The 26486-nt window shown below is 37.1% G+C and overlaps 1 protein-coding gene across 2 annotated transcripts in view; it reads right to left on the reverse strand.

Annotated features, from left to right (window-relative positions):
- The window catches only part of ADCY8 (adenylate cyclase 8), a 122118-nt gene that overhangs the window by 10723 nt on the left and 84909 nt on the right, over positions 1-26486 (reverse strand). For both annotated transcript variants that reach the window (XM_061995076.1, XM_061995075.1), the window contains 7 exons: positions 21680-21780; positions 16902-17103; positions 12614-12703; positions 11103-11275; positions 8285-8366; positions 5050-5208; positions 1219-1365 (listed from right to left, as the gene is read on the reverse strand). In XM_061995076.1, coding sequence (XP_061851060.1) covers positions 1219-1365; positions 5050-5208; positions 8285-8366; positions 11103-11275; positions 12614-12703; positions 16902-17103; positions 21680-21780 — 954 coding nt within the window. The remainder of the gene's footprint in view (positions 1-1218; positions 1366-5049; positions 5209-8284; positions 8367-11102; positions 11276-12613; positions 12704-16901; positions 17104-21679; positions 21781-26486) is intronic.

A 26486-nucleotide genomic window follows, 5' to 3' on the forward strand; every position in this document is an offset into this window, starting at 1 on the left:
GTTCCACTTTCTATTTGAAATACTTCTCCAAAAACAAAGTCACAGACCAATAATACCAGCATCACCTCCCCCCTTTCCCTCCCCTTTTCTGACTTGACCGTTCCAATGCGACACACAGATCCAAGCTCTGTTATGGAGAGACAGCTCAGATTCTACATCTACTACTCAGGGAGCTCAGGAGGGTTACACGTTCCTGAAAACTGCTTGTAATATATAGGTTAAGATTCCCCATACTAGGTGACTTTGGCCTTATTTCTGCAGTCTTCCTAAAGTTTTTTTTAAAGCTCTTAATTGGTCTATCCTTTATCTGCTTTCTTAATTCCTCTTGGTCTTATTGGAGGTATGATACAACCTATCTAAGCTCCCTTACTAACCAGTTGGCAGAGTTTGCAGTGCAAAATATGTAACTTTATTCTGACTTCCTCTTCACTTTACAGGTTTTCCTTGATTACACCTGGCAATAGGTGTCATCATTATAACACATTGGAAATCTGACTTTTCTTCTCTTGTTTATCTTATCCTCTCCTCAGCTTCCTTTTTGAAATTATCAGCATGGTATACCTAAATAAATTATTTTTCCTTTTTAAATGTTTGGTGGGGGGAGGATGTTTGGGTTTTTTTGGTTTTTTGGTTTTTTTTGTTAATTTCCCTTCACCTCTGACTTCCTCAGTAAAACACACAGCTCTACTTCATTTGCCTCTGTGTAACATACTTGACCAGATAAGTGTCCTCAGTTGACATGTCACCACCATTCATTCTCTACCCAACATTTGCTTCTGGGCTGCGTGCTTCACATTTGACTTGACACTGTTTTACCTTTAACATTCATTGAGTCCATTCAACCAATGTCTTCAAAATAACATCTGTTCGAATTTAGACCATTACTTTCCAGAACTGTTGCAAATATCTTCATCCTTCTTTCTGCTACAGAACTAAGGCATATTCTACTTCTAGATACACTGGAACAGATTGTGCTTTTATTTATGAATGCTTATAACCTAGTAAGTATTGATTTCAGTCTCTATCTTGTTAGGTCATTCAGACTAAAGTTTGGCAAGACTAAATGCAAAGTAGACAATTGTAATTGGAGTAAAAAAAAACCTAGGCAGCTTTTGGAAGCAATAGTTACTAAAATCAATAACTAAGGATGGCATACTTATGGTATTTGGAAACTTGTTGATTAAGAACTGTCAGATTTTCTCTAGTAGCTGGTATTACCTCATCAAAATCTGCAATAATTTCATTCAGCAAGCGCAGACATTCTACTCCTTGGTTATTCATCTCAGTCTGGGAATAGAAGTCAGCAAATCCAGGAATAGAAGCAAACATCACACCAACAGCATCATAGGACTGAGAGTACAATTCCTAAAAGAACAATGATGAAAAATGAGTTGAAATGGTAATATAAGGAAGAGAATACAATTGGCTGCAATTAAAACAGGTTTCTTATCTTTTTAATGGATAATACTTAAATATCTTAGGTTGACATGACTGTATTGTTAGCCAAGTTCAACAGGAAGAGACTGACAGTTCTCACATTTTCATCATGGATGAAAAGGTTGCAAGGTTTCCCCTTTCTTTGAAATCCTGCTGTTTCTCCTTCTGAGGTCAGGGCATTAGACTCGCAAAAAAGAAACACAATTTTTCATTTTGATTTTTATGGGGAACCATTTGAAGAAATGAAGGATTCATTTGCAAATATAAATGCCAGAGAATCAGATACTGTTAGGCAAGTAAAAGGAACCTAATGTTTATTAGTTCTTGTTGTTTGATTCTGTCTTAAACATGTTTACAGTTGACAATATATTTCTAAATTTGTTGATTAACAGGGATCAGATGCGGCCTTTTAAAATGTCTGATAGGAACTCTTTGGAAAGTGTCCTCTCAGTTACACATATTCTGGTGGATAATTTGTACTTCACAGTACTGCAGCTCTTTACAAGTTTGTTTATTCACAGGTTTTCAAAGAGCCCTTCCTCTGTGGTAAATTTGGTTCTCCTAAAGTGTCTATAGAGTTATTTGGTTGCCTGGCTCTGGGAGAAGTTCCTGCTAATAGGTTTTGAAAGGAGAGAGAAACAGAAGTGAGGGTGATAATGGAGTTACTGGGGATAGAGAGTGGCTATCCATAGAAAGATATTAGGATAAAGTATGCCCTTGGATAAGCTTACTCATATAATTCATTTTGGTACTGAATGATAGATTTATTTATGGAAGTTTTTGTCATTATATATGTGAAAATGTGGTCAGTTCTTCTGTGAACCAAAACAAACTTCTAGGAACAAAACTAATTTCACCTTTAAAAATGTCAAAGTTCCTCCACAACTTCTGGTATTCTTTTCTAGTGGCTAATACATCATAAACATACACATTTTCTTCTCTGTAGTACTTTTTCTAGCTTCAACTTCTGTAGTTTGGCCCAATGGCAAATATTTTAATTTGTGTTCTGGGACTTCTCTTCTGATGGTATGACCTGGAGTAACTGCTTCTCAATGTTCTTTTTAGTGTGTTTAGGAAATTTTAATGCTTTGGTCTCATGATAAAAGGACTTGCTGATGTATGCCATGCACCCGCTGTGGACACCTCAGGCTCCTCTTCTTCCTTCATCTTGCTTCTGCCTAGCAAAAAAAATCCTGAACCCCTGTCCTGCACTTTGCTATGCTGCTAATGCTGCTGCTTACCTAGACTCTTAACTCCTGCAGTAAAACTGGGAAAATTCTGATAGTTTCCAAAGACACTGCAAAGCTTTGATTGAGAAAAAGCTTCATTGATTCCCTTCCTGTCCTTACACTTTCTTTCATTGAAGAACACCTGCAGAGCCATGGAAGCCATATTCTACAGACATTTATTTCCTTTCATAGGTATAGCAAAAAAAAGCAATACACATGTTAATTCATGGATGCTTATGGAAGACTAGACAATATCTGCTAGGAGAAGCATATATATGCCAAGATATACTTCTCCTCAGATCATAAAGACAGAGAAGAACTGTGTGGTCCTTCAGATGCTCTGCTTTTCTATTTTTGGTAAGAAGCATCGAGGCAGAAATAATACATCCAGAAGAAAATGCTTACAGTACACATTGGGGAATTCATTTTTTGAGAGCAGAGAAATTAACTTAATGGCCAGATGTGAACTGCAGGATTGATTGTACTGATATCTGGTAGATGTTACAGCCAGCCAGCTTGTGTATAAATCATCCCCAAGTATAGTCACTCTGGAAATTGCCTTACAAAATGCAGGGGTGCTGGAATTGAATTCAGTGGAAAATTATTGAAGCATTAGCAGTGATCCATGGGGCATCTGTTTGCTTCTGAATATTATTATGCATGTGAATATATGTGAATGAATGTGTAAGACAGAACGTGTATTCCCTGAAAATACATAATGCAGATATGCCAGAACATACTCATGGTGGTATTGGGGTCTACTCCATTTGCAATGAAGCATTTTAACCTGCTTGTATCTTCTCATGTGAGAAGTGAGTTTTTAAGGCAGTTTAATACCCACAGAGTGTAAAATTCCTCAAGAGACTGATTTGTAAAGTGCCTTTTCTTGTAACTTCTCACTATGTTGTCCTTCCCCAGGTGATATTTGAAATCACATATTCAGAACACAATGATTCCTCATTGTGCAATCTAATTTGTCTGGCTACATCTATTTCAAATGTGCAATTACAAAAGGGTACCATTGATTCCTTTTTGCTGCACAATGAATAGACATGTCAATATTGGCAAACTGAATCTTGTGATATTTGTTACCTCTTCATTATAAAAGAGAACTTCAACATTTCATGAGAAAATCCCAGATTCATCATATAATAGCCTTTATTCACACATAATATTATAATATGAATTCACCTCACTTCAGATAAGTAAATGTTTTACTCCTTTCAGAAACAAATTCTGTACTTTCCTTTATCCCTTCAGCAAACTCTTTTCAGACTGTCGTGAGAACTGGATGAGTGCCTGTGTTATCTTCTCTAGGTGGTCCTGCTCTGGCAGAGGAGTTAAATGAGATGATCTTTCAAAGTCCCTTCCAACCCTTAAGATTCTGTCATTCTACAAATTCTGTGAATATCCAGAGACTCCATCATCAAACTTTTTTTTTTGTGTAGTGCAAACACTCTCTAGGGATATAGCCACAAGCTGTGTTTCTGAAATAAGTGTTTTGTCAGCTGCCCCAAGGAGGCAGTTCAGGGGTAATACAAAATAGCAAAAATGTTCTCTTGGGTCTGAAGATGTGAGAGGCTCAGGTCTCTTGCAGCCTGTTGCACAAATCCCTCCCATAATAACTCTCAGGTCTGTGATAACACTTCTGGAACACTGGGGTATTTTAAGGTTGCAGAGGAATTCCAGTAAATTCACATATCTTTATTAAGAATATGAGTTTTTCATAGATTCATGGGTTGGAAGGGACTTCTGAAGGTCATTTAAGACAGTTTCCACCCAGAAGGTGGCTAATTAGATCAAGTCTCTCATGACCTTGTTCAGTTGAGGGTTTGATATCTCCAAGACTGGAGATCTCAAAGCCTCTCTGAGTCTCAATGCAACGATCGCTTGCCCAGAAATTTTCTTTTCTCTTCTATGTAAGTGAGTTTTTTCTTTCTGCAACTTGTGTTATTGGCTCTTGTCCTTCCATTTACATATTGGAGAAGACGGTTGACTGTCTTCTCAATAAATACCCAACTAGTTAGATGAGGACAATGATGAGATCCTCTTTTATCCTTTTTCTCTTAAGGTTGAATGAGCCCAGCTCTCTCAGCCTCTCCTTATATATCATGGGTCATCTTGATGGCCTTCTGTTGGACTTGTTCTAATAGATCCTCGTGTCTCCTGTTATTGAGCCTGAACCTGAAACTTCAGATATGGTCCTGAAAGTGCAGAATCTTGTACGTTAAAACAGGAATGTTTTTTCAATATGGATCAGATATTAAATATTGGTAGTATTAATGAAATGAATACTACTGAGAACTAAGTTCTAACAATTTCCTAATAGATTTGCTTTTCTTTTACCAATTAGACAAAACTTTCAGAAATAAAACACACATACTTCATTATCCCGATCCTTCTCCAAGAAGTGCCGGGCAACGTGACTGGGTAAAATATTCCGTAGCATATTTTCGTTGTGCTCCCTTAATTCCTTCATTTCATTGATTTCCTCTTTTGCTTGAACACGCCACAAAAAGTCCAGCCTTGCTGTGTATTCAAGCTGTAGTTCAAAGAAATAAAAATAGCAAAAATAAAAGCTGACAAGACAAGGGATCATATTGTTATCCTGGCAGGCCACCCTTGCCACATAACTACCTTCAGTCCTGCTGAAAATCTTTGTCTGAAAAAATTTTATTTCATTGCCAGAAAAAAAAGAGGTTATTTCTTTGCCTTGTGTATGGTGAGTTACTCAGACAAATCTTGGGCAAAATTTGACATATTACTGCTATAGTCAGTGTCTAGAGAATTATTTTCTTTATTAGTTAAGTAATGGAGTGAGGCAGGAGATAACGTATTAGAAGATATTTTATAGATATTAAATAAATATGTTCTCCTCATATGTGTTTTCAAATGGAATGGGTTTCGGGAGAATATAGCACATGGATCATAAACACTTTGCAGAGACATGTAGTTTACTTCTCGAGGATGAGCATCTTTCAGTAATACTTTATAGAACAGACCAATATACTCTCAAAGAGTATTTTCAAATCTGTGGCACCAAAATGAGGTATTTCTACTGATGGAATATACAATTGTTTGTGATTTAATTATTTCAAAATATAGTGAAAGACATGGTGTTTGGTACTCCCTTGAATACTCTGATTCCAATGGACCCAGGGTCTGCAATCACAATTTAGCACATGCACAGTGTCAATGCCTGATACCCTCAGCTACAAATCAAAGTTAAATGATTTTCAGTGCTGTATGTGCACAGAGCAAAAGGAAGATTCCTGTACAGCACAGCTTATATGGGCACATATATCCATATTGTGTATTTTATATATGTATAAAAATGCATATTCATATATACATCAATGGCAACTGACTGCTAGCTGAAGCAAGGAATATGTCAAAACATCAGGTTCCTTGCCTGAAAGACACGTGTCAGCACATGGACAAGATCAACATTGCCAGAACTTTTGTGTGCATTACACTGAAGGAGAATTTTAAGCAGATTTTAACGCAGGTGATACTGTAGCTTGCACAAGGGATGATGTATTAAACTACAGATTTATTGAAAATTATGGAAATATATTTGTGGCCAGTAAACTGAAAGAGAAAATATATTTGTGATGCTCTAACCAGAGATAGTAATCAAGCAGCCAGCAGAGAAACATATTATACCAGCAAACAGATTAATTTTACAATTGGAAGAGACATTAAATGGTTTGCCAAAAGATACTGGGATTGAGGAAGTGGTTGAGAGGTAATTCATGCACTAAACTAAAATAAAGGGCAAGACTGCAGTGGGTGGCAGTGACTAAGATGGGGTTCAGGCATTGTTTTGTGACTCATCTTGTTCATATTTTTTGCCACTAAGAATGACCAGTGGAAGATTATTCAGAAGAAAATGCCAAGCACTTTTTAAGGGGGCTGGTAGGTTGACTGTACTCCAGGGACCTTCCCTTCTTAAAAGGTAAAAATGACCCTGGCTTGCTGTAAACTTTCAAATCTTGTATGCAGTTTAGTTGCCCTCTGGATGCTGTTGACACCTTTATAAACAATTAACCTGTTTTCTGTTTCTAATGTTTTGAACTTCCATCTTGTGACTATTAAAACCCTAAGTTAACTGCCCCCTCCCCGCCCTAAGACCTGTCAGAAAAAAAGTCTTGAAAAATCACTGTTTTCAACATTTTTTGATTCAATTCCCTTTTCCTTTTGTGCTAGAAGACAGAGCTTATAGAAGACCAGAACTGACTTTTATCTCTACCAGCTGACTGAGAAGGCAATATTGACTAAAGTTTTGCACAAAGTTCTAAAAGTATTGTACAGATAGGCTTGGATTAGGAGCTGCTGGTGCATTCTGAGTTCTTTGATGATTTGGATGCTTAATGCTAATGCAATAAGAGCTTTGCAAAAACCAGTAGCACAGTTTTTCACAGCTGATTTTTTTATACTGCAGTACAGGAAAATTTCACACCTAAACCTAGCTGAGAATAGCAGCAGATAATCTTTACATTTTAGATAATGTCATTCTGGTTATATATAATCACATGGTAACATGAAATATTTTTCTTGCATCATCAATGGACAACTGAGATGACACTGTCAGTTCAGAGATAAAAAGGTGTGCCCCATATGAGGTTTGAAAATACAAAAATAGAAGAAGAAAAGTATTTGCTAAATGTTGATATTTGTTAAAAGTAACAAAATGTTCCCAGGCACAATAGTGCTAATAAAAATGACTGACTTCAACATAAAGTTTGAAATACCCAGGTATAATATTGTGTTATTCATAACACCTATATTCCTGACTTATTGCTTCACTTAAATTAAGATTGAGAAATGCTGCTATTAATCAGAATAATGCTGTTGAAGGGAACATCTTTAGGCAAGTTGCATATGCTGGACAACATTAAAGGCAATCATAGTTACTGCTTCCTTTAATGCAGTGGTCCTATTTGCCTTTATGTGAGCAGAAATTGCCTAGTGTCAGAATATTTGGATTTGTTATATTAAATCTTAATTTTTCAGCTTCACTCTCTATATGCACTCCATATGCATTCTTGAAGTACCCAATTCCTCCTCAAGAATATCTGTCTTAAAGCTCTGAGATCTTTAAATCATCGTTATGATCTAGGTCCACGTGAAAGAATTCTTGCAAGTGGTGTTAGTGTTGATGCTCAACCACAAATTTTCCCCATTTCCTCAAATATGTTGCTTTTCTTCTATGAACATAAAATACCTCATGAGAATTTTATCATTTACTCTTTGTAATTAATTTACTTTTGTCATTTTGGTTTTATGCCTACTCAATTGCACTGAAGCAGTCAGATGCCACTGGAATTGTACATGTACCTAAGATAAATGAAGTCTTGTTTGTTCCTTCAATTTCAATTAGAAAATGCAATATAACTGGCGTATTGCTGACTATAGTATTGCACATGTTCTTCAAGAATGCTAGGCAGTATCAAATATGGGCTTTCTTTAATCAGATATCACATATGCTTTATTAAATTGTTAAAGATTATGTGCTCAAGTGGATAAAAAGACAGTTGACATTTTGAGAGTAATTATTGTCACATCCTGTTATTGCAAGTGATATAGGGAATGGTTAAAGTAAATGTTTGCATTACCTGTTGACCATGATAAAATACAGCTAAAAGGAACATTGCCATCAGTAGTAAAGATGCCTCCTTTGTCCCCAGGAAGTCTGTGCTGGAAAAAAAAAAATCCAAAGTAAAGTTATTGATTTGTCTGTGTTGTAATTGTTCAGAAGTTTCAATTCATGTGTACCCTGGTATTTTTTTGTTGTTCTTTAAAAAATCTTTTTTATTTGAAACTTTAACTTAGCAATAGCAAGTTCAAGAAAAAACAGGAGTGTAATTGGAATGCTTACTATCTGGAGACAAATGTATTCAACAAGTAAATTGTCGGCTACAATAGGTACACAAAAGATGATGACCTTTCCATTTCAAATGTGATATGCAATCTGTACGTCAGTCAGTCTCTTTTCCTGGGAGCTTGGTAAACAGCCATGAACACCACAGCCCCTGAGGAGTACAGGAGGTAGGATCATGTTGGGGGAGGGTTGAGGCTAGAGCTGGGAAAGGGAAACTTCCAGATTGTGAAGGTAAAGCCCAGTGAATGAGCCATATTGTGAGAAAGGTTCAGAGATGACAGGTGAGTTAAGGAAGGTATGGATCAAAGGGTAATTAAAAAAATGGCAAATGGTAATTAGAACTGGGTTTAGTGAGTGACAAAGAGGAGTCAAAAGAAGAAATGTCTGCCTATGACTTAGGAAGTAAAGAAAACTCTTGCAGATATAAGATGAGCCAAGATGATATTGGCTGTATGAAACCTGCTGTAGGAAAATGCCGAGATGTTGTGTGTAAAGCATGAAGAAAGTTTGAGAAAATAAGGTGAAAGGGATCCAGAAAAGTTAAGAGAGGTTTCATATATGAGGAGAAATTACAGTTATACGGAAAGGTGAAAAAAATGAAGAAAGTTAGTATCTCTGTAATATCAGAGACTTGTATAATATCAGAAGCATGTTTCCTGAGGGTAAAGATATAAATTAAGAGATTGGGCAACTGGTAGGACTAATCTTAGAGTAAAAAGAACTAAATTTTGAGCCAAATCAAACATGGAAAGTTGATAATTATTTTATTGAAAGACGATGAAATGTTAAAGTAGTGCTTAAAGCTTGAAGATATGAAAAAAATTAATAAAGGAGTAAATGAGCAGTGGAAGTTAGAAGAGACTTTGGGACACTCTTCTGTCCATCTTGAAATCTAAGAATAAAGCAAAGTCCCGACTCTGAATCCATTTTCAGAGGAGTACTCACATAACAGAGAAATTAGAGTGAGAAAAAGCAGAGGTTGATGGCAACTAAACCATAAGGAAATTTACTTGTGAGAAAGTTAACTGAACTTTGGGGGCCTAATGAAGAATGTTCTGCTATGAGATGAGTCATCAGTGCAGAGTAAAAGACAGGCAGGAAACATCTTTGTCATCTGCATATATTTTGGCATTCAGATGTTTACCATTTTGAAGTTATCTGAAATAGAATCTTCCAAAGATTTCATTCTAGAAGGATCCCTGATAAACTGGCTAAAGGCAACAGACTCAAAGGCCTAAGTTATGAACTCATCTGTTATTGCATCTTGTGGTAATGTAGCTGTAGACACAATATACACCCTAGACAAGTTTTGATGGAAGTTGAAAACCTTTTATTCAGATAGTTTGTGTATCCAAGAAAGCAGATAAGTTTCTAGGCATGCAGTCTCATGCTCCCTGGTGTCTGAGATAAAGTTTAAGCTTGTTTCCCAAGTATGGAGGATCTCAGCTTAGTTCCCTGTGTACTGGGCTGTTGACTAGTCTAGAGGATGCTCCTGGCTCTTTCTTACTCTTCTGTGATAAAAGTCACTAGAGAGTTTTTTTGACACAGAGAGCAGAAACTACTCTGAATTCTCTAGTACTTTAACACAAGGGAGAATCTTCCTTGGCTATGCTTAATTAGTGATAAAAAAATTAAAAATAATGATAATGACTTCCAGTGACATAGCCAAAGTATTGCATACTGCCATTTGTCTTACTTGCTGGCATCTGCCATGAATATACTAAATGTCATACCATTAGTCTGCTGGAGGATAACTACCATTAGGGAAATGGATTAGATCCCAAATCTTTAGTACCCTGCTACGGTAGAACATTGTCAAGGAAAAATATGTGTGCAGTCTCACTGTGTGTAAAGATGTGACTGATTGTACTGCAAATGTATGCTTTTTCTGTCATTCTGAGCATCTTCAGCTGTCACACACAAGCACATATAACTACAACAATCAATTGGTCAAGTATCAAAGATGGTTTTTCTGAATGACTTAAATCACTGGTGCTCTAGATTCAGTTATTGTAACACTTTGTGCACCTCTGTCTCTGTAAATTACTGTGGCTCTTCTAAACTCCTCTTTGATTTCTCTTGCTTGGAAGAAAGCCTGGGAAGAGGAGTCCCACTCTCACAAAATGAAACAATCCCTATATTCCTTATAACTTTCATAATTATATGTTATATTTGGATTTTATTCAATTAAAACCCTGCCCCTAAAATGAAATTTATTCACTCATGTTTTCTTAAATTGAGGTGAGAGTTTCAAATGTTATCTCTGGAGTTTTCAAGAAAAGAAGCATTCAATGTATATGCCCTGCAATGCATATTTTTTGTAACATAGTTATAATATGGGAGACATAAAAGCCAAACCATTCTTGTCATTTAAATGTCCTCATGAAGACTTTAAGAAAAAGGCCTGAGAAAGAATCACACTCTAAATCTTTTTTGATTGCAACCATCCCTCCACACATAACTAAGGTGCTATCAATATATGTATACTCTGGCAAGACTCAAACCATTACCTTATTAAAAAGCAGTTCCTAAAGGGAGCTGTGAACACTTACTCTCCATTGTGGTTAAAGTTGTCATATTGCAGAAAAAGGGAAGCATATATGGTCTCAGTCAGCAGAGAATAGATTGCAATCATGATGAGAAGTACTGCCAGCTTCAGGACAGAGTTGAGACGAAGAAAGACTGCGCAAGTCACCATTGCCAGTACACCAGTGAAGACAAAATACTAAACAAAACAACATTGGTTACTTTGAGTGGTGAGTAACTAACTCTACAATTATCTATGTAAATGCTCAAGAGATCAAACATATAAAAAACATTAACTCTGTATTTCAGTGCTTGATTAAGTCTTCTTGGGGTACAGTGCACTTTGAAAATAATGGTTTTGCTAGAAGAGACTGTGGAATTACAAATTGTTTATTCTGCATGGCCCCTCCATATTAGCAGAAATTCTCCTCTTGCTCTTATGGCATTTTCCTTGTATTAAAAGGGAAAGGGCATTCTATATAGTTAAAAGAAGAAGAGACTCTGCATGTAGTAGTTTGCTAATGACAAGTCAACTGAGAACAAAACAATTAATATTCTTTTGGAATCTGAAGTTCCAAAAGTCCCACATTAAGTGGAATGGAAGGTTAATCCTGCCTTAATCCTTTTCCCATGCTGCTTGAAGTGAGGATAAAGTCACTGGTTTGGGTGGGTTTTTTCTTGATTTTATTTTTAATATTGCAGGTCTAGGTTAGTTACATTACTCTCTTATAATGGGATTCCTGGAAGTTTTATTCATATCTAATTTTCTAATCTCTTCATTGTCTCATTTTTCACAATGATTAGTCATCTGTCAAATGCAGTCTATGCAGCTGATATTGGATATAGGGAGATAATCATGGCCATGAGCTTTTCAGATTTAAAATAGCAATGTCAACACCCACAGTCCAAATGTAGTTTAAATTAACTCCTATCATATAGCCTTAAGAGAGATAACACTCATTTTCCCGAGTACAATTTCTCTTCAATGCAGTTCCTCTGTAGGGCAGACTGCATCCTTGCAGTCTGCAGCACGCTGCCGGCAGTATCATGGCACCACCGTATGACTTTCTAAGCAATATACTTTTATGTACACATGACAAATCCATTGATTTTGTCATCTGCTTACTCATCATAGAGAGGATTTTTTTTTTCCTCCAAATGCAAATTTAAGGTAACTACAGTAGAATGACTGCTGGTTTTGCTGTGTAAGAAGTATTAGACTCCATTAGGTTCACATGAATTAAGTAGTGTGTTTGATTGCATTAGGTTCATTGAATCATCACTGGATGTGTTTCCACCATGAGAGTTCTGTATGAAGTTCAAAGGTTGAAAGTTAGTTGTAATGCCCCATTAGACCATAAGATTAATTCCTTTTGTAATCTGCCTCAGCGTATGGATAGAGGCAAAGGTTCAGTTTCACAGTGTTGTTGAGGCAAATGGCTCTACCACCAGTGCACGGGTCATTTATTCCAGGTAGTGGTTGCCACGTAACCTTCATGGATCCATGCCTCAGATTCAAAAATATCCTAAGAAATACCTCAGGGTAGGAACAGATGTCCGTAAAAGATGCAGATGAATTGAATGTCTGGTTCTTCAGAGTTACTGGTTTGTCAAAATCACACCATAGCTGTGAAGAAAGAAAGGAAAATCAGGGCTAAATTGTGCACTGGTGACTCAGTACTCGTGTGGCTGGATGTCTCTGTTTAAAGATGGAACTGGCTGACCTGCTACTCTCCATTCCAGCTCCCTAACTGGCACCAAGGACTAAATGAACCGTAAGAAGACATACTGTGGAGATGAACTGGAAAGGAGAGAGCTATGCACACTACAGACATTAAGTATCTGAGTAGCCTTCCTCTGTTCTCTTCTTGGCAAAGAGGAAAGATGAGGTCTTCTGGGAGTTTCAGAGGAGTGATGTTGGACACTTTGAAAATTACTCTTTCAAAATGTTTATACTTTGCTCTAAACTAAGGAGAAAATTATCAAATTCAAACCCTAAATTCAGATGGCAAGTATGTCCTTGTTTGCAAGTATTTTTCTGTTATATTGCTATGGACAGTGTTGTCCTCAACATGGGAAAAAATCCCATGGCATCATGCAGAATTGGCTTATGCCAAAACATAATGTGCCCTGGAACTGCAACTGTGATGCCTAGAATGGAAGAGAATGAAAATTCATTAATGATGCAATTGATTTGAGAATGTAATACTGCCTTTTGCTGTTATGACCTGCAGTCATTTTAATGGTATTTCAAACCAAGTGTATTAAGTATAAACAAAATAGCAGTGTTGAGTTGCAATACATCATGGTCCTAGAACACAGGAAAAAAATCATTAATGGTTTCATATTTTGACAGTTAAAGCAGATGGAGTCTCCTGTTACACATATTAATCCAATCTGGATGTTTATACTAAGTCATTTCATCAACCTGGTATTTATAAGCTAGTTCTCCTGTCTTTCTTTTCAACAGAGTTAGAGAGTTTGTTTAATGAGGCCCAATTTCTTATAATTAAATTCTAATGAATTTTGAACTTGGAACTCTCTTGTTTGTTCTTTCAGCAATTCAGTCATCTCTGCAATGCAGCAACATTATGTAGGCTGTTGGTGCAATCCTTTGTGACAACAGACAGTTAAAGGTCCTGATTGATAATAAGCTAAATATGATCCCGCAATGTGCCCTCATGGTCAAGAAGGCCAATGGCATCCTGGGATGCATCAAGAAGAGTGTGGCCAGCAGGTCAAGGGAGCTTCTTCTCCCCCTCTACTCTGCCCTAGTGAGGCCTCATCTGGAGTCCTGTGTCCAGTTCTGGGCTCCTCAGCTCAAGAGGGACAGGGAAGTGCTGGACAGAGTGCAGCGCAGGGCCACCAAGACGATCAGGGGAAAGAAACATCTTTCATATGAGGAAAGGCTGCGGGAACTGGGACTGTTCTGCAGAAGAGGAGATTGAAGGGAAGTCTTATTAACATTTATAAATATTTAAAGAGTGGGTGTCAGGAGGTTGGGACATCCCTCTTTCGTATAGTAGCTAGCAACAGGACAAGGGGTGATGGGATGAAGCAGGAACACAAAAAGTTCCACTTAAACATAAGAAAAAAATCTATTTTACTGTTCAGGTGAGGGAGCCCTGGCACAGGCTGCCCAGAGGGGTTGTGGCGTCTCCTTCCTTGAAGGTCTTCAAGACCCACCTGGACATGTTCCTATGCAACCTGATGTAGGTGGACCTGCTTCTGCAGGGGGATTGGACTAGATGATCTCTAAAGGTCCCTTCCAATCCCTACCATTCTATGATTCTATGAAAGGTACTTTCCGAAAGTTTGTGGGGTAAACAGCACCCCTCTGCAGGGCAGAGTGATATGGGGACCTCTCTGGAAGTCTTTTTAAAAGACTTTCTGGATCAGAAAATTTTTTCGAATTTTATAGCAATAAGAATGCACTTGATGTAAAGAACACAAGGTCCATTTCCCCCCTTTGTGAAACCAAAACCTGATGACTCTGGGTGAATTTCAACTCAGAGGATGCATGTAGCTGTAAGGTTGAGCTGTATTACCTATTCTGAAATGCATGCAGTTCTCTCCTAAGCAAACTATTATGGCAGAATTTTGAAATATCATATAATTAGGTAATAATAGGTTATAAGAATGCTGTGATTCCCTGAAGACGTCAATACTTAATGGCTCAAGCCGTTGCCATTCTAAGTACATGACAATAAACATAACTGTTTACTGCTTTCTAGAAACTCACTGATACGACATTAAAAGGATTTTTTGGACTGCTTTTGAATTAGACATCTCATAAGATTGCAGTAGAAAAAATCTTTAAAAAAAAAATCAGGAGAAAATCTTGGTTCCATATCCATAGCAAATGGGATATGAATAGCCCATTATAGATCATCTTGTACAAAAGGAAGATTAATTCTACCCAAACCTTTTCTGATATTTCATTGAATCACAGAATGGTTTAGATTGGAAGTGACCTTAGAGATCATCTTATTCCAACTCCCTTGCCATGACAAGGGACACCTTCCACTTGATAAGATTGCTTCAAGTCTCATTCAACTTGGCTTTGAACATTTGCAGGGATGGAGCAACCTCTTCTAGTGCCTCACTACCCTCACAGGGAAGTATTTCTTCGTAATATCCAATCTAAATCTACTCTCTTTCTGTTTAAAGTCATTATTCCTTGTCCTATTGCTACCTGTCCTTGTAAAAATACTTGTCAAACATGATTTAAAAACCTCTAAATTCTACAACAGTCCTTAGAGATCTATATTATAATACACCACTGTCTTTATCTTCAGGATGTTTTCAGCCCCATTAAACTTCCTGTCATTTACCTCATTTATATTTTCTGTGTTAATGATAGCAGTCATTGGCTACATTCTTCTTTCTCTGACTGATTCTCCTATCAATTTTGCATGGTATCATTAAAAATCCCAGACAGATGCCGAGTCTTTGCATATTGGTGCCCTGAGTTCAGTCATCAAAGAATGATGGCAATAGAATGTAATAAAGTCTCATATCTACTAGCAAAAGATGAGGCAAACCATTGAAGTATCAGACTTCAGTATATTACTCTCTATATATAATAATAATATTTATTATTAATTATTACTCCTGTTGAATTTTTACAGTTGTTATTATAATTATTGTCACTAAATGCTTTCCTGGTCTTGTCTAGCAGGAAATAGGTATTTTAAAAGCATTTTAAAAGTTCAGATGAAAAAGTACTGCTACATCCATAACCAAAAGGTGCCCTACATGAGGGAAGAATGACCAAAATGTTACTTTTAATCTATCAGTGAGATATTTACTTTCTTCTTAGCTCAGGTACAACATCTGCCAGATTGTCTGACATTAAAATCTGCTTGATAAATGCTAAATTGTCTCATTATTTCTCAAGCCATACAGATAATCAGATTCTATTATATTTGCATATAAGACCCCATGGACATCATATAGATCCAGGCTCACAGTATTTAATTACTAATATTTTTATATAACTACAGCTGCTAAGAAAAGTGTGGTATATGCATTTCCTCACAGATATACAGATAAACAGTGCTATAGATTTGTCACACTTTAGAGTCTTAGTGGAGATGCATAAATTAGGAGCCATATCACACTAAAGTCCCTGTTTAGGAAGCGAAGAGAGAAAAATGTCTTTATTAGTATCAGTATAATCAAAATAAATCTTTGGGAAGGCCTGTTTTTTTCTGCATTGACTATAAAGAAAGCTGAGTGGACTATGTCCATAGTTTTTTTACATTGTTGAAGATGAATCTGGGCTTTGGTTTGTCACACTGTCAAATGAAAAAATGGCCAGGTATGTTTAGAATTCACACTAAAATTCTTTTTAAATGCTGTGGTTACAGTCTCAGCTTGACCTGCTCCATCTTTTCTATGAAGATATTTTCTGGGTTCGTTGACACTTCTCACTTTTTTAGTATTCTAATTGATGGAAGGACTATGTGATGAAGAATGTAATACCTAAAAGCATTACTTGGACTGAAAGTCTCTAAGAAAGTATATCAGCATTATACTGAGGTCTGAAAACTACAAATAATTCTCAAAGGGTAGATACATAGAATAGAAAGTAGCAAATAGGTTTTAAAAACCGATGATACTTGTGAGGGAGAAATAATTACATATTTCAGAAATCCATAGTTTAAGCAACAGATTGAATTTCCTGAAGCAGTGATACTTTGCTTTTTATATTAAAATCATAGCTGGCTTATAAACACATTAGATAGCAAGTCCTACAGCAAGCTTAATAATTCATAAATCATCTTTTCTGTCTAATAGTCCCTGTCTCCCTATAAGCTTACAATATTGATGATGGCTCCAAGAAAATTAATCAGAATGGATGCAAATATAATGACATTCCTGGCCAGGTAGGTCTCATTAATCCAGCAGCATGTTTTCCGAAGCATTAAGGGTAAACATTTGTAATCCTCTGCTGTAGTGATTAGCACAAGAGCGGAGTGCAGCATAATCAGAATAGAAAACTGAATGACCATTGGTATCACCCTGGGAAGAAAACAAAAAAGAGAACCAGTATTAAAACTCAACACGGTACCATTGCTCATAGAAATAAATGTGTAAACAGTTAAGACTAGGAAAAGTCAGTTGTAATAAATCTGAGGCAAATAGTCTAGGAAAAATTTTGTTCATGTTCCATAGGTCTGCCATTACCTCACAAGGTTTCTTTCTGAAAAACTGCTGTTGAAGAAGCAAGCTAGGAAAAGAAATGCCGGAGCTTCTATCTGTCTATATAGAGCCTGAGTGGCAGGAATATCCTTTCTTTTCAGATTTAGTTGTTTCTTAAGTCTTTTTCAGAACAAATTATTCACACTGTAGGATCCTGATGCCTCTTATCATAGAACCACAGAATGGTTTGAGTTAGAAGTGACAACAAAGATCATCTAGTTCCAACCCTCCTGCTATGGGCAGGGACACTTTCCACCAGACCAGGTTGCTCCAAGACTCATCCAATCTAGCCTTAAACACTTATAGCGGTGGAGCACTCACAAACTCTTTGGGAAATCTATTCCAGTGCTTCGTCACTTCTTCCTAATCTCTGATCTAAATCTGCCCTCTTTCAGTTTGAAGCCATTACCCGTTGTGTTATTACTGCATGTCATAAGAAATCCCTTTTAGCTTTCCTTGTAAGCCCCTTTAGGTACTGGAATACTCCTATAAAGTCTCCCTGGAGCCTTCTGTTCTCCAGGCTTAACAACCTCTCTCAACAACCTCTCTCAGCCTGTCTGGAGAGGTTTTTCAACCCACTGTCCATCTTTGTGGCCTGCTCTGGCTTTGCTCTAACAGGTCCATATCTTTCTTACGTTGGTGGCCCCAGAGCTGGATGCAACACTGCAGAGAGAGTGTCATGAGAGCGAAGTAAAAGGTAAGCATTACCTTCCTCAATTTGCTGCCCTCACTGCTTTGGATGTGGTCCAGGATACAATGGATTTTCTGGGCTGCAAGTGCACATTGCAGGCTCAGTCCAGCTTTTCAACTACAGTACCTCCAAGTCTGTCTTTGAAGTGCTGTTCTCAACCTACTCACCATCCAGCCTGTATATCCAGCTGTTCAGTTCAACATTGATATGTTTATCTCTTGTCTAAGACTGCTTGAGATAAAACTAAAACTGAAGTCTGAACACCTGTGACCTCAGATTTTGTTGGCAGGATGCTGTTAGGATTAAGTACAGCAGAAGACATAGCCAAGGTTAGAGAAACAGGACAAACAGCCATAGTACTCTTCTGTTTAAGAACTTCTTCCAGGGCTAGGACACCTGGGTTGGACCCCTTCTTCACTCAAGAACAGATTCAAGAGCAAATGCTTTTCTTTCTAAGCGTTCCCTTACTGCCACGATCAGGTGAAACTTGAAACAAATCTTTTGCCTTCTCTTTTTCAGTCACAAATCAAGAGTTGAGCCAGAAGGAAAACTATGTAACACAGAAGATGCAGATATTTACATGAAAAATAGTTTGAAATCTGCCCTCACAAGAATAAACCAGTGAAAAACTGAAAGATATAAGACTAGTTCAGCAGTCTACTCTAGTAGGATCTGTTGTTCATGTGAGAGTATAGAAAGTTCATTGCAGGAAATTAATCAAACTCCGAGGTGTCTCAGATGGAGAAGATGAATCACTGTAAGGTTGGTAACTTAATGGCTTCATGGAGGATAATTACAGAAGAAATATGGCATTAATTTATGTCACTTAGAGTAATTTCCCCAACTCAACATTTCAAAGAATGAAAACTATTGTAAAGATTTTAAAATTCAGTGATGTGCCTGCCCTGTCAGGGAAAAGTATGAATGGATCAAATATTTGTCCTGCAAGAGACAGATATAAAGCGAGACAAAATTCTGAAACTCTCATACACAGAAGATGTTTTTTTCTATAGTAGCTAGCAACAGGACAAGGGGTAATGGGATGAAGCAGGAATACAGAAAGTTCCACTTAAATATAAGAAAAAACTATTTCACTGTGAGGGTGACAGAGCAGTGGAACAGGCTGCCCAGAGGGGTTGTGGAGTCTCCTTCCTTGGAGGTCTTCAAGACCTGCCTGGACATGTTCCTATGTGACATGATCTAGATGAACCTGCTTCTGCAGGGGATTGGACTAGATGATCTCTAAAGGTCCCTTTGAACCCCTACCATTCCGTGATTCTATACAATAACAGAAAGATGTTTATCTTCTTTAACACACAGGCTAAGGCAACCTATCTGAGAATGTTCCTGAAGATCCTTAGTAAGTTATGTTTTACAAAGATTTAAATAAAGTTTTCTTTCAACAAATTTCCAGAAATCCCCAAAGACTCAGCTCAGAAAAATATTTAGATATGTACTTAAGAAATGCAAAATTCCATGCCTGTTCAACAAAGCTCTTGAAGCATGAACTGAAAGACACTTAAATCTGTTGTTAGGAAATGGACAAATTACCATGAAGACTGGAAATTATTATTTCATTATTTGTTTCACAGAAATAATGTCTATGCTTTTACACCGTAGTACTGTACTTCTCTGATATCTACTAGAGATAAAATAGATGAGAACTATCCAAGACTCTCTGAAACCAAGTCCTGCCTAGCTTTGTGATATCTTGTTCATGTGCTCCTACCTTGAATCATTTTTAGAACTGGAACTTAGGAAATTTGAACTTTCAGAATATTTTATCATTCAGTATGTGTAAGCATATTGAAACTTTCTCACTCAAACCCTCTCATCCTGTTATTTTAGGGTTGCTCATCTGTTGACCTCTGCTCATTTAACAGTCATGCTTTTTTAAGATTGAAACATATTTTTTGAAGAAGACTATCAGAACTTAAAAAGTGAATTTGCCTTCTTAAATCTTGACAGCAATCTTTAGGTCCTCAAAGAACATAAGAACTGCCGTAAAGCACCCACTTGGCTCCAAATCTTCTCTCGCAAAAGAGATAATAGTAAATATCCTTTCCCTAAATATCTTCCCAGGTTCCAGGAATCAACCTCTAATAGCATTCTTGAGGCCAAAGTTCCATGCATTTGTTTAAAAACCTCTGCTGATCATATCTCCTAGGAATTTATCTAATGTTTATTTGAACCTATTTATCTGTACAGCCTTTTTAATGTTCAGAGACAAAAAGGTCCACAAAGGATTTCTAAAGTGCAGGGGAAAATGCAAGATGGGAAAAAAGAAGTGAGACAGCTGGAGGCAATATCTACAGTGACTCTTCCCTTAACTCCAATGGCACTAGACACTCTCCAGAGAATTAATAAAGATAAATCTGTGCAGATAGCAAAAATGTCATAGGTTTTTTTTTTCCTGATATAGCAGTGATTGATATAGCAGTAGAAACCTTTTTAGAAAACAGATTCCATTAACAAGACCCATAAATCTTCTTGTACATACTCAGAAAAAAAACCCCGAAAAACAACAGCTACCAGAAGCGAAGGATTTTGAATGTGTATTGATAGAACAACATTAAACAAGCAATGAAACTTAGTAATATTGGGGCAATATAGCATATAAAGGACCATAGAAAGTCAGGTTTGGATACTTTCCTAACTGAGAAGTACAAAATACATGGGATGTAATTGCTGCAGAGTACAGTTTCCTGCCTGCATCTAGCCACCATTCCAGTACTCTTAGACATAAACATGTTAAACCTGGCCTCCCAGAGATGATCCAAGAAATATTGCCGCATTACTTTAACACAATAAATCCCTTATTTCTTGCACAAATACTTTATTTTCAAGGTTATTCTACAAGCAGCCATAAATTAAGGTTCATCTGAGTGTTAGAAAATGCCTGAGACTTATATTCATGAGCATATTTCCAATTTAGTTCTTGTTCTGTCAAGGACCAAATGGGATCAGGTGCATATTTTAATGGAAGTCGTGTTCTGCTGGCTCTGCTATGATGCCAGGAAACCAACCTCACTCCTTGTACAGACCCTTGTGTCCTCACTGACAAATACTAGACAAAAATGTCAACTGCTGGGTTTGTCTGTGTGAAATATACAGTCACAGAAGTCTCAGCTATATCAAATTTTCATCACCTTGACAGAAAGTTGTTGCAAAAGTAAGAAAAAACCTACCACATCACCTCCTAGCTGCTTCTTAATGGCACAAGATTGCTTTCCCCAGATAGGTAATACATATCACCAGTAACAAAGAAAAGAATATAATTTTCTAATGTAGCATGTAAGAAACAAAACCAAATCAATCACTGATTCCCAAGGTGATTACTAATCAGTTAGCAAAAAGACACTGTTATAAGTCTGGATCGTGTTTTGCTCCAACATGAGAAGCAGCAGGCTGCATGCAGTCATACTTTTGTAACCCAAATTTCCTACCTATCTCAGTGGGGATTCTGCTTAAAAACATAACAACATAACACCAGTACATGTTGCTGTTGCATGTGAAAACAAGCAATTGCAGATAACATGACATAAAAGTAGTTAATATTGGGAAAAAGTGGAAAAAAAATAAATTTGAGGAGTTTTGGGGAAGAAGCAGATTTTATCCATTAATTCCATGTCAGTCCTAGAAGTGTCATCCTGCTGCTTCCCTGAGAGCTCCTTCAGATACATAGAGATCTATTTCTGTATTTACCTGGAAGAAGGAAGTAAGCTTTGGATAGCGGTGATAAATACCAGGACAATAAATGCACACACCAAGTTTGATTTGAATACTTCATCTCTCATTTGAGAATACTAGAATAGGGGAAAAAAAAAAAGTAAGTTAGCTGTTAACTCATGCAGTATCTTCATAAAGACTGATGTATATAGGAGACTTCAAGGGGAACATGAGGAAGAGATGAGAAATCAAAAACCATTAATTTCTTTTAAAAACTAAGAAAGAAATCATTAATGCGACATTAAAAATAGTTTATCTGAGAGAACAAAAATCCCTCTGTAATTGCAATACAAAGTTGTTTTATTTGACTGCCTCTTTTTAAAAATTTTCTTTGCTTTAAAAATGCCCAGGTTGATATTAGGGGCTTGTGCTACTGAGCAGGACACTAAATACCTAATCGCTTAACCAGAGGAATGATGAGTTTCCTCACCTGAAGACAAACACTGAAGTCAGCTGTGACTGTGCATGCATGATGTTACAGAGATGTCTCCTTGCTTGCCAAATTAAGACCACTTTGACTTCTATTTTTCTTTTTAAATAAAACTACATAGTTTGGGACATTCGGTGACTATTAGGGATGTGGGTCTTCATCACTGAATCCTAACTTATCCTAACAGAGGCTGTGCAGAAACTTGGCAACATGGGTATTCTCCAAGTAAAAAATGAAGATATTATTATGTAAAAGACCATTTGCAGTGTATTATTATTATTATTGTGAAAGCCTTTATTCACCAGCATATCAAATCACAGAAAATGATAGCAGGTTCCCCTTCTGTGCCAATTACTAAGAAAGAGAGTAACAGATATATTAGTGAATCAGAGTGGATAGGTTAAAGTGGAAATGTTACCCAAGTCTTCAGCTGGTAACTATCACTGCTAATTCAGTTAAACTCCATCTGTTTACAATAGATAAAAAGATTGATCTTTAATCTATACTGATGTTACTAAATTTTCTTCACCTGATAAAAAAATCCCACAGATGCCTGCCCTCAGTCATTTTTCTTCCTCTGCAAAACAACTCTATTTTAATATCTTACAGTTTTGAAGGAGCTGAGTGTTACATGTTCAGAACAAAAGGAAATCAGAGTCAGAGAGCTATTAGATATTAGAATATTTCTCAGTCAAGTTGTAAATAAGGAAAACTGTAGTTATAAATGCCTGCAGAGCATTGTAATTGGGACAAAATAAAACTGATTAAGAAATATGTCAAGAACATGTACTGTGAGAGTTCAGCTTTGAACTGCATTTTCAAACTAATCTATTCTTGAAGGAAGATCCTATCTAGACTTACACTATATTGACTACATGGACTTTGGTAGGCATTTCATTTTGAACTTCATAAACTATGACTAGGCACTCAGTCATAAACACCCGGTCAAAATAGTTTAAAGCTCCTGAAATCGGAAAAAAGCTCTTCTATACCCTGTGTTTGATGTTGGCAGAAGCAGTATCACTGTGATTTAGTATGATTTTTTATGATACTCCCAGGCAACTCCATTTTGTATAGGAAAGCAGAATTGTATCAGTTCACTTAAAGAATGAACCAGGGCTTCTTTTTTTCTGGTTGAGGCACAAAAAGAACGAAATAGAAAAAGAAAGGTATGTTCCATTATGTCAAAAGGATGAATGCTGTGGTCTAATCAGTAACAATGTTGTGATGAGAAATTCTATCTCTGAGGCAGCACAAACACCAATGATAAACATAGTACTTGTGTAGTAGTCCATCTCTTAATGACTTGCAGGAGTAATTGAAAGATAGATTAAGCCTCAAGGTACTTCCATAATTACCTTCCATAATTACCTGGGGAGGCTTGTAACCAACCAGAGCCATGTAGAGTGGTAGGAAAATTTTGGTGTGACCTACTCTGCAATAAAAACCTTAGCTAAAACTTTGCACAGATCTACCTGCACTGACACGACTTTCCCATGCCATAGGGAAAGCTCACCCTGTTTCCCATGAGGCCTGAGGAATTTGTTTGTGCTGCTGGGGAGACACTTTTTATCTACTGGCAAGCCCAGCAAGTTAGCTGACACTGAGCATGTGTCAGAAAGGACAAGTTTCCCTTGCCAAGCAATGCTGTGTATTCCCCACCTATCTTCTTTTTTTCTCCAGGGCACTTTGAAAGAGGAGTACCAGTAATACAACAGGCTTTAAATGTTCACCTAGAGAAAGCGTGCACTAGGGTAGAAGGTTTTTGCTCTTATCCTCACTGCTGCACTTTTACTCAGATATGATCTTATGGATGACAAGGGAGATGATGTTTTCTTTTCTTCAGGGCAATTGTGTTTGTGCCATTGGAAAAGTTTCTGTGGTAGAGGGGAGAGACAGAAGATGCGTCAGGAAGCTCAAGGCAGAAGAGATGGATGAATTCCTCAGAAGACCAAAGAATACACACAGACCCAGTTGTTGACCCATGACAGAAGAGAAAATGCTGATCATGCCCAGAGTTTACCAAGAGTTTCTTACAGACCTCCTTGCCTTTGGAAGTTTCTTGGTTGAAGGAAAGATGTGAGACCCGTCTGCAAGGATATGGCAAGTGGGAAGGGAAAACTTTTTTCATATTCATTTGATTTTTGTCTATCTCACCTATCAGAAATTGTGAAACAAAGAAACTCGAATATTTAGCCTTAATATTTGATCTAAGAAAACTCATACTGTGAAATTCAAAGCCCTTTTGACACGTTTGGTATGCTTACCAAGCTTCACCTCTAAGCCTGGTCTGATTTATGATCCCAACAGAAACATGGAGGAAAGCTTAGCATATTTTTATCCAAACCTTTACAGACACATTTACATGGGAAACTTTCCTTAACAAAACCCCTACCAGCATGTAAATCTCCCTGCCCTGTTAGTATGCCTCATCCTATTTGAAAGTACATGGTGCTGATATTTCCAAGTCACTGTTATTAAGGTAGAGCATGATGATGATAAACTTTAATTATTGAAAATAATCTAAAGCAATACTGGATTTTCCTTGTGAGATATTACCCAGTTGGAAGCCCTTAGTGTATTTTCATGCTACCATTAGAAGTACTCTCCAGGGATGAGTCTTCTTCTTTATCTGTCTACATTCTATTTGTGAAAATAACCTCTAGCAAAAATGAGAGTGAATTAGTCTTTGTATGAGATATCAAGAGCTAATGAGTGGAACACGGGTTAGTAATGACTATTTATCTTGCGTAAAGAATCTATAAAACATACCAGGAGGGGATCCTGAACAAGTCCTCTGAAAAATGAAGGTTTACCAGCTTCATGTGGAAATATACATATTGCCTCAGGAAGATAACCCATTTGCTAATGAAACTGCTACTGCTTGCTGTGGAATCTATTCTATCACCAAGAAGGACATGGAACAAAGAGATAGGAGGGGAGTAGGAAGATGTACCAATGGCTTAAACTTCTGTGATGTACCAGTCATTGAAACCATTGTAAACCAGGAGCTCTGCTAGCTCCCATGGTAGTTTTGGCCATACTGATTCCAGGCATTTCTATTTCTTTTTTTCACCTTTTAAGCCTTAAATAAAGCAAACCAGTACTTTCATTGCTAATGTAAATCTGTTGTTTGCAATTGTTTTACAATAAATAACCAACCCCAAAACAACCCAGACTGTTTAAACAGAAGTCCAGCATGACATTTCAAGTGCAAGTCATCCCAAAAGATTTATTAACCCGTGTCATGGTCGCCCTTTTAATAAGACAGGAGGAAGAAATAGAGTTTATAGTTCATACGGTTGTTCACTACTCTGTGGATTGAGGTATGGAATATTAACATAGTTTTCATTGAACGAGGTTAATATAACATTTCTCAATCAGCTCTCAGCTATTAGGGACTGGTTGTTCTGCCCACTGAATAACTATAAAGTCTGAGGCAAGAAGTATTTACAGATGAAAACTGGATTTGCCTGAAAGCGTGTTGACTAAATGTGAGGGCACAAGATTTTGCATAGCTGCTATTACTTTATTTCAGAGCTACCTCTGACTTAAAACTGCCACTGCTATGAACACAAGGTGAGTGTAAGAAATGAAAATGTCAGTGTGAGATGGAAGGTCCATAGACATATAGTCTCTACTTGCTCACAACACTGCAGGGAGCAGCTAAAGATTCTGATGTAGAAGGTCATGTAAGCAGCTGCAAAATGTTAATGACTAGAAGAAAGTGTAATTCCAGACTGAAAGATTAGGGGTGGGGAGAACAGAGGGAAAAGGTTTATGAAATAGCTTTATGAGATTAAATAAAACTCAGGTTGTTTTGTTTCCAAAATGAGCAGGAAGAAGAGAGAAAGCGATAGTAATAGAACATGAAGAAAAAACCTACTTCATGTAGAGAAATAGTTCACACATTATTATTATTTTTAATGACTGCTTGTAGACTATGGTTTAACAATAATGCTGCTGGGGTAAACATGTAATTGATACACAGGTAAACAAGGATGCAAACAACATTTCCCACTTTGTCTTGCAAGACTTTGCCCCTGCTTATAATGAAGAGGACACTGTGGTCCACTTTTCCTCAAGTGGTAGTTGCTGACCAGAAACTATCCAGATATTCTAGATGTACGAACCAGAGCAAGTAAAACAGTGTTGACAATTTTTAAAACTTTACTCCTGTGTAATGCTAAGTTCCAGCCCAATTTAGAGGACAGAAAGTAGATTCAGGCCACTTTATAGGTAGGATTTTGCATTTGCATTGCTTGTGCTTACCGACTGGTAGTAGCACCTGAGTAAATATTGAATGAAAGTATTCTATGAATGAATGAATTCTAAGAACTGAAGCACAGATTG

Source organism: Colius striatus, chromosome 4 (genome assembly GCF_028858725.1).
Source record: "Colius striatus isolate bColStr4 chromosome 4, bColStr4.1.hap1, whole genome shotgun sequence".
NCBI lineage: Eukaryota > Metazoa > Chordata > Aves > Coliiformes > Coliidae > Colius > Colius striatus.